Genomic DNA, 14,773 nt, shown 5'->3' with positions numbered 1-14,773 from the left:
AACAGCACCTCTGGCACCGTGAATGCTAGACCCCGGGGAGGAAATTTCCTGGTTGGCTTAAGGTTAGTTTATTTATGTCCTACAGCCTAAGTGTGTGGTGTCTTCAGAAATATCATCTTACCATGTAGTTAGGGTGGGCAGCCAAGGGCAATGGCAACAGCCTGTGTTGTTTTAGGCTGCTTGGGCCTCCCTGACCTCTCTGACCTCCCTGACACATACCTCTCTGACCTCCCTGACACATACCAAAATACAAATTAAAAAATTACTCAGTTTTTTTTTTCATTTAATAATCCATGTCTTCTCAGAGTTACATTGTCCACCAATGCAGGATGATTCTGGTATGTCAGGAGTTAGGTGGGGGTGGGGACTAACTCAAAGGAAAAGGGTATCAACAGTTTTTCATACTATTTCACAACTAAAATATAATAATGATGATAATAATAATAATGATAATGATAATAATAATAATAATGTGAGTGGAGGGCTGGAGAGCTGGCTCGGCACTTACGAATGCTTGCTGTTCCTTCAGAAGACCTGGGTGCAGTTCCTAGCACTCACATAGTTCATAGCCACCTGCAACTCCACGGCCTCCAGGCAGGCAGGTGCTACACATAGATACACACAGGCAAAACACTCATACACACAAAATAAAATAAATAAATCTTAAAAATAAGTGGGTGGATAGAAGACCTGTGGAAAGGGAGAAGAGGAGATTCTGAGCACGACAGTGTTAGGCAGGGATGGGTACAGGAGATGGGGGAGGGATGGGGCAGCAGGTGGGCTACCCAAAGCTGAGGATGTATGACAAAGCCTATGGAAGCCTAACAATTAGTAAACTAATTTCAAAATACAAATTAAAAAATTACTCAGAAGGCCTCTTTTTCATGGCAATCCCATCTCCTGCTTTGAAGACACAGAGCGAGTCAGTGACCATGGGTTCCTGGGTTTTTGCAAATGCCTCTGATTCCCCAGTAACACTCTCACCAGAGCAGCTCTCTCTGCTCTTTCCACTCCATCCTCGGGCCCTGCTTCCTTCCCTTGGTGGTGGGAGTCAGGAAGATTCCCTGCCCACTGGGAATCCTCCATGCCTCTCCTCTCGTTCTCACAGTTCCAGAAAGAGTGGAAAGCCAGAGCTGTTTACCAATTAGTACTTTCCTGACTTGCTGCAGGTGAAGGAGGACAGCCCTGGTCTCCTTTAATGAAAGTGACCTTGTCAGACATCTATTTTCCCCATTTGTGAGAAGCATGCCGAGAGTCAGTCTACCATGCTTTGCCTCCTGGCTCTGCGGAGCTCCATCTTGGTGACCTTGAGTAGTAGATTAATTTCTCAGGAACCTATCTTTAAAGCCAGAATAAAGTTAGCATCCTATAAGATTGTTATATGGACTAATGAGGTCAGCTAAGGGGAAATGTGCTCTATAAACTGAAAAACACTACAAGGTATCCGAAGAATCTGAACAGACCACGAGAATCCCTCATCTGTGTCTTCCATAGTGTTATGATGTCATAGTTTACTGACAATATATGTTGCCCAGGTATTAGACACTTTTGCTAATTGAGTCCTTTAGAAAAAGTCCTAAGTTGAGTCCTCACCTCTGCTCAGGCCTGGAAAGAAAAAGGACACTGAAGACCAGGTCATGTAGTCACATCTAAATGAAATTAGGACATACCATCAGATCTCTTACTTATAGCTATGCAGGCAGTTAGGACCTGACTTGGTTAACAAAAATTCCTGAAATACAAGCTTAATTCCTGGAAGTTTAGATGGTCTGTTAGTTTCATTCTGGCTCTGAAGCATGCTTCTTGTCTTGTGTTCCCCAACAGGAACCTCTTTAGGAAGGAGTCACACAGTATCAGTATCTTGACCCAGGGTTTGAGGAGACCAATCTAGACCCAGTATTTTCTGCCTATCCACTCCCATCTTCGCCAAAAGCTGTGGCACACTGAGGGATGTCTGCCTGGCTGTGTCCCCTTTTCCATTTCACCAGCTTGCCTCTCCCTGGAGCAAGTGTGCATTCTCTACATCATCCCTTCTCCATCCTCCCCCTCTTCTGTTTTCAAGGAAGTCCCCATGAAGAGGGCCTCACCCAAGCCATGCTCAGAAAACTAAATTTTCTAAAAATGTGTTTGCTACTGTTAAAGCTCTTGGGATGGAAAGATCAATTTATATTTTCTAAGATGGGGAAGTTACAGGGATAAGAAATTTGAAGGAAACTGGGAGCAGCTTTACACTTATCAGTGTGATAATGCTCCTCATGGATGCTAGGCTATTTGATACATGGCTTGGGAATCTGAGAGAGGTAAAAGCTTGAGATATGGCCTTTGAAGTAAAATGTGCAGGGGCTTCATATGTGGCTCAGTTAGTAAAGTGCTTGCCTAGTATGCGTGAAGTCCTGGGTTCAATTCCCAGCCCTACATAAACAAGACAAGGTAGCAGACACCTGTAATCCCAGCATTTAGGAGATAGAGATGGGACAGTCAGGTTTTCAGGCTTCTCCTCTGCTACAAATTGTTTGAAGCCAGCCTGGGCTATCTGAGACTCTGTCATTTGTAACCTACTCTACATAGTCATTTTCCAAACAACCTTGACTGTCCAAGGTGAATGACTATGAGAACAAGCCTAGCTGCCTACATCCCATCTTTCTGGGGCTGATGAGGTGGTAGTTATTTAGTCTAGTATAGCAAATTTTTTCATTTGTGAAAAAATGTGGCTGCTTGCTCACAAATAATGACACGGAAATTTATTATTAATTATGAAAGCTTAGCCTTTAGCTTAGGCTTGTCTCATAGCTTAGGCTTAGTTCTTATAATTTAAATTACTTCATTTATATTAACCAACATTCTGCCATGTGGCATTACCCCTCTTCCATCTTGTACTTTCTGTTTCTTCTCCATGTCTGTTTGGCTACTCCACCTTTATTATTCTCAGAACTCTCTCTGCCCAGAAGTCCCACCTATACCTCCTGCCTAACTGTTGGCTCTTCAGCTTTTTATTACATCAATCACCACAATACATCTTCGCTCAGTGTACAAATATCCCACAGCATTTCTCCCTTTTTTTCTAAATAAAAAGGGAAGGTTTTAATATTGGGTGCCAAATGTGGCAAGCTTTCATGTTGCACTACCTTTGGATAATCAGCCCTCAAATAATGACCAGAGACTTATTATTAATTATGAAAGCTTGGCCTTAGCTTAGGCTTTTTCCCAACTAGCTTCTATAACTTAACCAATTTTAAAAAGAAATATATGTTCTGGCACATGACTCAGTTACCTCTTCTTAGTATCATACATCCAACTTGTTCCGAGTCTGCTGGCAAAATCACATGCCTAGATTCCTCTTCTCAGTTTCTCTCTCTGCTGGGAAGTCCCGCCTATTCTCTTCTCCTTAGCTATTGGCCTTTTAGCTCTTTATTAAACCAATCAGAAGGTGCCTTAGGCAGAGACACATCTTTACAGTGTAAACAAATATTCCACAACAGTCTAGTTCTGGTCCAGTGAATTGATGGGTTAGACAGGCTTCACACACAGCTCTTTCCTGATATTAATTTTGAATGTCAAGAAAGGCTTTCCAGAGGTTTCCCCCAAAAGAATGGCTTTATTGGGGTTCTTCCAAAGGGGTAAGTTAGCAAGCATGGCTTGAACCCACAACAATGCTAGAGATTTGTTTTGTGGGTAGCAAATCAAGAACAAGGAAGAAATTAGGCCAGGGACATGGCTCAATGGTACAGTCTCCATTGCTCTGTCTGTCTGTCCATTATCTCTCAGCTCTCATCCCTCATCATGATCATCTGTCTATTGACTATGTCGATCATCTAACAATCAACCATTATCCACCTACCTATCTATCATGTATCCATTAAATCAATCTATCATTAATCATCCTGCCTCAAGTTTCCTTCCTTGTGATTGTTTCTGAGTTGTAAGCTGAAATAAGCCATTTCCTTTTCAAGTCGCTTTTGGTTGTGGTGTCTTAGCACAGCAATAGAAACACTAAATGAGTGCTAAGGCCCACTTTGATATTAACTCCCTCCTCAGGTGAGAGATCCTGGCCCAGGATTGTCTGTTAGCTTGAAACCCACTCACAGACTATGTTTTAGTAAGGTGCTTGTTATGTCCGTGAAAGGGAGATGAAGCTGCTGCAGATATCATGGCTTGAGAAGAGGCTAGATTCTAATACTACACTCTTACAGGTAGGCAGAGAGTCCTGCAAGATTGGAGCTGCCAGTCAGTCTAATCAGTAATCCTCAGGCCAGTGAAAGACCCTGTCTCAAATAAAGATACAGAGTTATTGAGGAAGAAACCAGACATTAACCTCTGGATGCCACATGCACATGCATACATTTGCACCCACATACATGCATTAAGCATACACATGAACATTTGTACACTCACAGGAGTCAATACAGAGGCTGGTCTATAATACACACACACACACACACACACACACACACACACACACACACACATTGGTTTTTCGAGACAAGGTTTCTCTGTGTAGCCTTCGCTGTCCTGGAACTCACTCTGTAGACCAGACTGGCCTCAAACTCACAGGGATAAACCTGCCTCTGCTTCCCGAGTGCTGGGATTAAAGGCATGCACCACCACCACCTGGCTTTGTTGTTGTATTTTTTGAAACAGGGACTCTGAGGTGCTCTGCTGGCCTGGAGGAGCTCACTACATAGACCAGGATGGCCTCAAATTTGCAGTGATCCCTCTGCCCCTGCCTCCTGTGTGTTGGGATTACAGGTGTGCCACACACTGACTCTTTCCTGGTTGAATTTGACCATCCTGGGAATCTCAAAAGTACCATCGCATGGTCCTTGTCTGGTTCACATATGTTGCAGCAGGGGTCAAAGCTTCCTTATCGACTCTTAAGGTTGACTAGTTCTCCACTGTATGAGCACACCACATTTTGTTTATGCATACTACGTAAGTAAATCTAGCCATTCACAATCTGTCCAGCCATCCACCCATCTCTGCACGTTCACCCTTTGGCTATTATGAGTAATGGTGCTTTGAATATAGGCGTGCAGATATCTTAGGGAGTCTTTGCTTCCAATTCTTTTTTTTTTTAATTGAATTTTTTTCATACAATGTATTTTGGTAATGCTTTTCCCCTCCTCCAACTGCTCCCAGATCTTCCCCAACTCCCCACCCACCCAACTTCATGCCCTCTCTGTCTCTTTAAAAAGCAAACAAAAACAGAAACCCCAAAGGAACACACAAAACGCCCCATGGAAACACAAAAACACAAAACAACATATACAAGCAAAAGACTGACCATTAAGACAGAAAATGTCCAAACAAAGCAAAATGAGACAAAGTTTACAAAACTACCATTCTCTTTGTTTTGTTTTGTGTTGGCCAACTACTCCTGAGCACAGAGTGGTTGATGTGCCCAGTGAGTGACTCCACTGGAGAAAACTAATTTTTTCCTTGGCCATCGATATCAGTGGCAGAGAGCTTCTTGTTAGCTTACGTCCACTTCCCATCTTAGTGCTGGGACCCCATCTGGCTTTCATCTGTGCAGGCCTTGTGCATGCTGCCACAGTCTTCATGAGGTCGCGTCCATCAGTCCTGTTGTATCTGGAAGACACTGTTTCCTTGGAGACATCCATCCCCTCTGGCTCTTAAAATCTTCTCATCTCCTTTTCCCAGAGATCCTTGAGTCATGAGGGGAGGGGTCTGATGAAGACATCCCATTTGGGACTGAGTGCTCCAAAGTCTGTCACTCTGCACATCATGCAGTTGTGGGTCTCTGTTAGTTCCCATCTACTGCAAGAAGAAGCTTCTCTAATGATGGCTGAGCGAGCCATTGATTCGAGTACCAGCCTGCTGTGGCTACTGGAGGTCCCTGGTAGAAAGCATTTCTGGGGATCAGTGGAGAACACAGAGGAATGAAGACAGGCTAGAAGGGAGGGCTGAGAGGGTCAGCAGGAGAGAGCTCCCAATCTTTTTTTCAATCTTTAAGTTTAAAAAATGTTTTGTTTATGGGTGTCTTGCCTGCATGCATATATGTGCACCATGTGTGTGCCTGTGGAAGCCAGAAGGTATCCGATTTTCCTATAACTGGAGTTATAGACAGTTGTGAGCTGCCCTATGGATGCTGGGAATCGAACTTGGGTCCATCGGAAGAGCAGTCAGTGTTCTCAACTTGAGCCATCTCGCCAGCCCCAATATTTTAATCTTAATGAGCTGATGGGAGAAGATAAGTTTACTATAAGGCAGGTATTTCCAATTTTATGATGTGTCTCTAAAAGGAACTATTCCCTGGGCCGAGTTAAATGAATCATTTGGTGGTGGTGGTGGTGACAGGTCCTTGTCATCTATGTTTCCTTTTGGATTTCTCCGAAGTGGAGACATTCTAGGTGTGGGTGATGTGACTCTTAGGTCATCTTTAGGAGCCCTGCCCTCTGCAACTCTGCACAAGACACTTGGTGTCACAGCTCCTGGCCATAGCTGCCTAGACAGTTTCATTTATCTTCTGCCTCCATTGCTTACAGTGCTGGATTAAAGGGGTGTGTGTGTGTGTGTGTGTGTGTGTGTGTGTGTGTGTGTGTGTGTGTGGTGTGCTCATGCAGCACGTGTTCGTGCTCAGCTGTTTACATGGGTGTTGGGGATATGAACTCCTGTGCTCAGCTGTCTACATGGGTGTTGGGGATATAAACTCCCATGCTCAGCTGTCTACATGGGTGTTGGGGATATAAACTCTCGTCCTCAGCTGTCTACATGGGTGTTGGGGATATGAACTCCCATGCTCAGCTGTCTACATGGGTGTTGGGGATATAAACTCTCATCCTCAGCTGTCTACATGGGTGTTGGGGATATAAACTCCCATGCTCAGCTGTCTACGTGGGTGTTGGGGATATGAACTCCGGTGCTCATGCTTGTGCAGCGAGTACTTTCCCACTGCACCATCTCCTCAGCCCCAGAGACTTACAGTTCCTATGAAGCCCGTGACTGTCACACAATCTTCTGTCATCACAGCAACAGTCACCTTCCCTCACAGCAGCAAGGCAGGCTGACCTTCCAGAAACTGGTTGGGAGACTCTGCAGGCTGCATCAGGACCCTTAGTGGGAGGCGACCAGGGGGTCCCAAGAGCATACTCAATGCTTTCTTTGTTTCAAATATTTTATTAATCTGTTTGGCCAAACAAGTAATGGAAACCGAGGATAATAATTGGCTAAAAAGTTCAGGTCATGAGTGCCCCTTTCCCCCAGGAAACAAAAGACTCCATGGTTCCAGAATGCACCATTGGGATATGACACCATTTCAAAATCAGGTTCCCATTTATGTGTAACAATGTAAACTTCAAAAATAGTAAACTCTAGCCCCAGTCCCTCTGTACAGATCTATCACAGATAGAAGTTTCTGGCAGACCTAGATTGTGTAAGTAAACAGCCCGGTGCTTAAGAGCGTCTTAAAAAGGTTTACAGACTCAGTAAGTAATGCTTCAGTCTTGGTCTGGAAGTGAAAGCCACCAGCAGTTCCTCTTACACAGTGCACCTGCTGTGCGTGCCACACACCGCCAGCCCCCTTCCAAACGCATTGGCCACCAACGTTGCCACTTTTGTACACACATATACACATAGAGTTTGTGTTTGTTTTTTTTTAAAGATTTCTACATCTAAATTATAAGACGGCGCCAGTGACATATGATGTCACCTCGCTTCACATAGGTAAGGACGGAGATGCGTAGAAGGCACTAAGTTCTCCTCATGATCTTGTGAAGACGCAAGAGGGCAGGCCAGTTAGGTCAGATTCCTGCTTTCTATCATGTGACCTGGCACAGGCCTGTCCTCCAATTATCTTCATGTCCATTATCCTTGTCTGTGTCACCTCTCTCCTCCCTTCCCATCCACCCATCTGTCCACCCACCACCCAGTTATCCATCCGTATGCTTATCCATCTATCCACACACTCATCCATCCATCCATCCATCCATCCATCCATCCATCCATCCATCCATCCATCCAGATTAACTGACAATTATCTTTTGGTTCATTGAAATTCCTTAAAATTAAGTATACAGTTCTGGTATAAAACAAAATATGACCTACTATAGCTGAAAAATAATCACAGTGTACAATGTCATTTTCAGTTGCTAAGAGGCAGAGCATTTGCCCCAGTGTGTCCCGCTTGCCTGCCCTCTGAAACAATCAATGCAAGGCTCATTGAACCCCACTTTACATTCACTGAAGAAGCACTGAGAGGCTCTTTTCTCTTCCGTTTTGAATTGGTACCCTTAAGTGGAAGGTCTGATGTGGAAAAGTGCAAGCAAATTGGACATGCCAATAAATACCATAGAACTTACTGCAGATTACCAAAACTGTACATGTATGTACACCTCACCCAACTGAGGTTCCTCCCTTAGGAATAGACCTCAAAAGCATTACCATGGGGGCATCCCAGAGTCCTAGAGGAGTGGTCTCAGCGAGCGAAGGATGGGCGGGCTCTTCTGCTCCTGTTCTGGGGACCTGGGCCCAAGTCCCCACTGCCCTCTGTAGTCTCTTCCTTCTTCCTCACTTTGAGGCGAGTGAGCAACTTGATTAACCAGACATCCCACTCTTCTGGCAGGAGCAGCAGGAGGAAGCCCAGGCCGATAATGATGATGGCTATGACCCGGACTCCGTTGAAGACTATCTGACTGGTATAGTGATCGACCACTGTGGGAGACAGAGTACCATTTACTCAGTAGCAGGGCTGTGGACATGGTGATATGTCTGAGCATCCACTAAGGCAGGAGGTTTGAAGTCCTTTGGGACCCCAGAATCCTGCTCAGCAGGATTTTGTTAACACCTGCTGGGTTTGCTTCTAGGCTATCATGGTGAACTTCTTCAGACCTGCCTCCTCTGAGGCCTTGGGTTTGTGTGTTGCCATCTGAATCAAATCCAGCTCCTGAGTGTAAATGGTGATTTGAGTGTGAGAAAAGATAAATCAGGGTAACTGAGAGAGTAAGTGGAATTAGACATGCCAAGGTTTAATTCCAGCCAATTTGGGGTTTCAGGATGAAGAAAATATTATTTTTTCTAATTTATAATTTTAGTACTTTTCCACATTACTTGTGATGTCATACATGACATTCATTTTATAATTTAATCTCACTGTATGTGCATACATGTATATATGTTTTGATAAACAAACCTGACCCCGTTCTTTTAGGATACTGTTTGTGAATTTCTTTAAAGCTTTATTTATTTAGTCATTAATTAATTTGATTTGCATTTATGCAGATGATCATGTGAGTGCCAGTGGCGGGGCACAGCGTGGTCAAAGGACAACTTTTGGGAGTCAGTTCTCTCCTTCCCCATGCAGGTCCCAGGAATCTAACCTCGGTCACCAGGCATAGTGACAGGTATCTTTACCCAGCCATCTCAAACCCTGCCCCTTGTTTTCATTTCTTGAAATAGAGTCTCACGTACCCCAGGCTATCCTTGAACTCCCTATGTAGCCGAGGATGACTTTGAATTCCTGATCCTCAAGCCTTCGCCTCCCAAGTGATGGGCTTACAGGTCTGTGCCAGCATACCTGGCTGTACTGAAGCATTCTTGTTACTCCTTGCCCATTGATTCCTAGGAGGCGCTAACCTCAGGTGAAGCTCTTCCTCTAAGGGCCTCCCTAAAGATGCCTGGCTTGTCCTGATGAGCAGTCAGTGACAGGACTAAATGGGAAGTAGGTGCAGATCAGTTTGTAAAAATCCAGTCACTCCCTAACAGCCCCGATGGTGTTTGGGGTGCCCAGCTGTTGAAATCCCCTTCGTTCCTGTTTGAGGACACACCTCTTCTCTCCTTGGCTAACCCAGGCTGACCCATTTGAAGCCTGCCTGCCTTAGGAGAGACAGTCTGACCTTAAAAAACAAGGCAAAAAAACCCCCAAAACTCCCCTCTACTCAAGGCTGCAAACCTTGGAGTTTACAGCTCTTAAAGCTGACTGACTGGGTAGCTCACCTGCCCACCCTGCTCACCGTGGTGGGTGCAGCTTTTCCTCTCAGCCATGGCTTGGCTCCATCCCTAACTTCCTGCCTCCTTTGACTTCTCTCCCCTCTTTGACCTCCCAGGTTGTCTAACAGGGAGGCAGAGAAGGAAGGGGAGGCAATAATTCACCCTAAAACCAGTTTTTGCCAGAGTGGTCCAGTAGACTTTCAGAAACACTTCAGTTTTTAACGTTGACAAGTGTTCTGTTAATTCATCAGCTGGGGATGGTACACCCAGGATCCTCTGAGCAGACGCCAGGGTAAGCTCTGCAGGCTGGTGACTGCCCTGCTTGGCCAATTTCCAGAGTGCTGGTCCTTGCCTCCCTCCTCCTTACAGGAACTGGATTCCTGCAGTTGACACGGGATTAACTCTGTTTTGGCTGCAAGATGTGGCCAAAAGTAACTCTCAGTGTCAAACTAATGCAGGAGATGCCTTTGACCATACCCTCGTGTAACACCAAATTAAAACACAAGGGCTGCAGGGATGCTGTGTAGAAAGTGCCTTCCAGGAGCCTATCATAGATAGACTGCTTTTTGGCAGCTGTCCAGGAGCTCAGGTACCTTCTGCACCTTGAAGGTCTTGGTCTCTCTCTCTGCACATGTGTATGTATACCCACAACATATGTACATATGCGTGGAGATGAGGGGCTCCCTCAGGTATTGTTCCTTGGGCACCATCTACCTTTTGGGCAACAAGATCTCTCCCTTGCTTAGAACCCATTAAGTAGGCCAGCCTAGCTGATCCGTGAGCCTAGGGATCTCCTGTCTATGCTTTCTGGGGGCTATGGCTGGGTGTGATGCCATGCTGGCCATCCTCCCAGCTCTGAAGAGCTGTCTTAAGGATTGTTCCCTTCATTTCTCAATAAGAAACAAAAAGTCATACACAGCCTTCAAGTGGGAGGAGACACACAGACCAAAGGGCTGAGGAATGGGGACCACAGACATCTAGGATCAGGTTAGGAGTGCTGGGCTGAACCCAGTGTTCCGAGGCCTCTTTATACTGTGGCCATGAGGCCCCCGAGAGAGTGTGGCCAAGGTGAGGCATTTACAGAACTGTGGGACAGGGTGGGCGAAGGGCAGTGTCTCCGAAATCAAGAGTGGCTCCCTGGGAGGACAGTCCTCTAGTGGCCTGGAATCAGGGGTCCAGAGGCAACTTTGCAGGGAGCCAGGGCATGAGACAGAGGATCGTGGAGAGGAAATCTAAAGCTCAAACCAACAGAAGCAGAAAGGGAGGGTAGGTGAGGGATAGGTGAAGGCAGCTTCGGGAAGACCTGCCAACTCATGTCAGCTACGAGGCTCCAGGGCAGGACAAACTGGGTTCCCATACCCAAACAAAGGGCTTTCACCCTCTGCCAGGAGGCAGGAGGAAATAACATTCCTGCCTCACTGGAGTCCCAACCTGTTTGCACATGACTACCTAGTGTGGCAACTTCTCCCCAACAAAGTCACTTGCAAAACCTCAGTCATTTTCTGCTCCATGATTTTCTATAGTTCTATTCTCCTCCATTAGGACAGAGACAGCCTTGGACTTTCTATGCTCAACTGGACATAGAAATCGCTCTGCTAACCCGGGCCTGATGGCATATGCCTGTAATCCCAGAGGCTGAGCAGGAGGACTGCCAATCAAAGACTGCCTGGGCTATGACGTGAGTTCAAGACCAGCCTGGGCAGCTTACTGAGAAGAACCTATCTCAAAATAAACTGTTTAAGAAGGACTAAGGAAGCAGAGCTCAGTGGTGGGGAGCTTGCTTAGGGTGCACCAGTGCCTTGGTTCCATCCCAAGTACGAAAAATAGGTAAAGAAAAGAGCAACGACGAGAAAATGCGGCTCTGCCATAGGGCAATACTGCAAACACAACGAACAGCATTATACTAAATGCATTTCCTTTCTTTGCAGAGGTTACACATGCCTTGTGAGCAGCCACAGGAAGATTCGATGGGAGTGGCAATGTGAAAGTGTGCTCTTGAGTGTATGTAAGCCCACACAAGATGGTGTGTTTCTAATGAACAAAGACAGAACTCCATAAAAAAAATGCTTACCTGCATTCACAGGTACACTGAGGACAATTCCGAGAGACATCAGTGTGGGATACGTGACAGCGATTCCAAAATTTAATACAATATTGAATGCTGAAATAGAGAATTCCGAAGACTGGAGTTATTCATAACTGTCCTGTCCTTAGCCCCTGTGCTGGCCTATTTGACCCCACCCCCCAGTTTCTCAGGGAGACAGGAGGCAGGCATTACAAGGAATCCTGTCATTCCACGGACTTCAGCTTTTTCTTGAAGACCCAGGCTTGGGGGTGAAAATAATTTTAACAAGTCACAGAAGCTGAGCTTTGGAGAGGGGGAAGGGTCTGAAAAAGCTGACCAAAGAGCCAGTGCTATAAGAGAGGACCGGGCATTCTGATTGGCTCTACAGTTCTTCCTTGTTGGTTCTGTTCCTGGGGTAGCTGAAGGGGCATGAGTGGTGTCCTGGGTTAACTTTAATAATCAGCTTGACAGCCTATTGTCGCTGAAATGGGAGTCTCAACTGAAGATTGCCCAGATCATGTTGACCTTGTGGACCTGTCTATGGGGAAATGGATTTGATTGTTAATTGATGTAAGAGGGCCCAGTCCACTGTGGGCAGCATCGATCCTTAGGCAGATGGTCCTGGGCTACAGAAGCTACTTAAGTATAACCCAGTGACTGAGCTAAAACACAACCCAGCAGGTAGCGTTCCTCCACGGTTTCTGCTTCAAGCTCCTGTCATGAGTTCCTGCCCTGATTTAGTGTTGGACTGTGACCTGGAAGTGTAAGGCAGATGCATCCTTTCCTGCTCTAAGTTGCTTTTGGCCATTGTGTTTGTCGCAGTAACAGAATGAAACTAGAATGAGCTCCTGAGGTGCCTGCTCTGTCACTCTTCTGCCTACCAGCAGCCCTCATCTAGAGGTGGTGATGCTGGTGAGACTCTAATAAGAACAGTAATTAATCATTTTTACTAAACAGTTACATTTAGCAACGCCCCACGGGTTGCTACATTAACTCACTAACCCTGGACTGCCACGGTGCTGTTCAGAGCAGCAATGAACAGTTGCATTGACAGTTACCATGACAGTGACCACGGTTCTGCAAAGCCCTCATAAAATCCAACGGCTGGGATGGGGGAGATGGTCTCCAGCTAGGAGTATCAGTTGCTCTCACAGAGAACCCAGGTTTAATTCCAAGCACCCACATCAGACAGCTCACGGCTGCTGATAACTGCAGATCCAGGACATTTGACAACCTCTACTGGCCTCCATGGACACCTGCACATACTCACTCACTCACTCACTCACTCACTCACTCACTCACTCACTCACTCACTCACTCACACAAGTACATGTAAATAAAAATAAGGGGGTAGAGAGATGGCTCAGTGGGTTAAGAGCGCTTGTTCCTCTCACAGAGGACCTGGGTTTGGTTTCCAGCACCCACATTGTAGTACACAGAATCTGTAACTTCAGTCTCAGGGGATCTGATATCTTCTTCTGACCCCCACAGGCATCAAGCATACACACGATGCACATACATGCAAGTAAAACTCATAAAGATAAATAAACTCATACACCCATACACCTACAATGAAAAGAAATCTTTTTAAAGGCCCTATCTGCTAAGGCCACCCTTAAAAAAAAACTTAAAAAAAAAAACTTTAAATACTGTTCTTTAAAAAAAAATGCAAGGACTTTGAAAAAGAGTGAGAACTTTAGGGCAGCAAGGGACCTTGGATTTTTTTCCCCCTTTCCTAACTTAGTTTTCCATAGGGTTCTGTGTCTGTTGCTATTTGCTGAGACTCCTGCCCTGGGCGGGTGCCACTTACTCAATAAGAGAATGGAAAACCCACAGAGGTTTCCCCATGGAATGTCGTCGAAGGAATTCCAGTACTCCACCCGGGTGAAGTAGAGGATGATGGGGATGCAGGTGATGAAGAGGACGTTGAACACACCCAAGATGGACAGGAATAAGGCCGCTTCTCCGAACTTGGCGCTGCCCAGCAGCAGCTTGAACAGAACCTGCCAGAGAGAGGAGGAGGTGAGGACACCCCTGGACCCACCTGTGTGGGAGTAGAGCAGCCCATAGTGGACAGAGCTGGGGCTGACCTCATGCCGGGCGCTACAGTCCCGCTGGGTTTGACCTTTCTTGCCCATCAGTGAAGGTTGAAGCTTGATGGAGGCTGCAGCCGGCATGTCGTGTAAGAGCAGCTCAGGCTGAATTATGTCCGGCCTCACATTGCTGACCTCCAGGAGTCATAGGCCTGCAAACTGGATTGGGGCTGTTATGTGTTGTGCTCACAGTGCTGCGTCCCTTAGAACCGCCTGCCGTGATTGCACATCCTCTCTGGAGCCTCCAAATGGATCCCGACCTAGGACATTTGTGTGTGTGTGTCTGGGGTGGTGGGGCCAGAGATGGACCTCAGGTGTCTTCCTGGATTGATTCCCACTGTGTACTTTGGGACAGGGTTTCTACTTGAACCCAGAGCTTGCCTATTTTGTTAGTTTAGCTAGCCAGCTTCCTTGGAGGCTCTCTCCCGTCTCTGCCTTCCATGTGCTGAGATCAAGATGGCTGCCATGCCCAGTCAGTCCCTACAGAGCACTGGAATTCTGAACTCTGGACCACATCCTTGCAAGGCAAGTGCTTTACCTGTGAGCAGCCCATTGAACAGCCATTGCCCAAGAGAGAAGACTTTACCTGCAAAGATGCTTCCTCTGAACCAAAGTTGAGGGACCTTGCCAGGCCCGGCTCCATCTCGCCTCCCTTTGTAGACATGACGTAGGC

At 46.2% G+C, this 14,773-nt stretch overlaps 1 protein-coding gene across 2 annotated transcripts in view; it reads right to left on the bottom strand.

Moving 5' to 3' along the window:
* Positions 1-6,101: 6,101 nt before the first annotated feature.
* Positions 6,102-14,773, bottom strand: part of Slc35f3 (solute carrier family 35 member F3) — a 258,681-nt gene continuing 250,009 nt past the window's right edge. For both annotated transcript variants that reach the window (XM_028889790.2, XM_028889793.2), the window contains 3 exons: positions 13,818-14,010; positions 12,014-12,103; positions 6,102-8,667 (listed from right to left, as the gene is read on the bottom strand). In XM_028889790.2, coding sequence (XP_028745623.1) covers positions 8,432-8,667; positions 12,014-12,103; positions 13,818-14,010 — 519 coding nt within the window. In that variant the 3' untranslated portion in view covers positions 6,102-8,431. The remainder of the gene's footprint in view (positions 8,668-12,013; positions 12,104-13,817; positions 14,011-14,773) is intronic.

This window comes from Peromyscus leucopus, chromosome 5 (assembly GCF_004664715.2).
Source record: "Peromyscus leucopus breed LL Stock chromosome 5, UCI_PerLeu_2.1, whole genome shotgun sequence".
In the NCBI taxonomy this organism is placed as follows: Eukaryota; Metazoa; Chordata; class Mammalia; order Rodentia; family Cricetidae; genus Peromyscus; species Peromyscus leucopus.
This window is presented reverse-complemented; position numbering and strand designations above follow the sequence as displayed.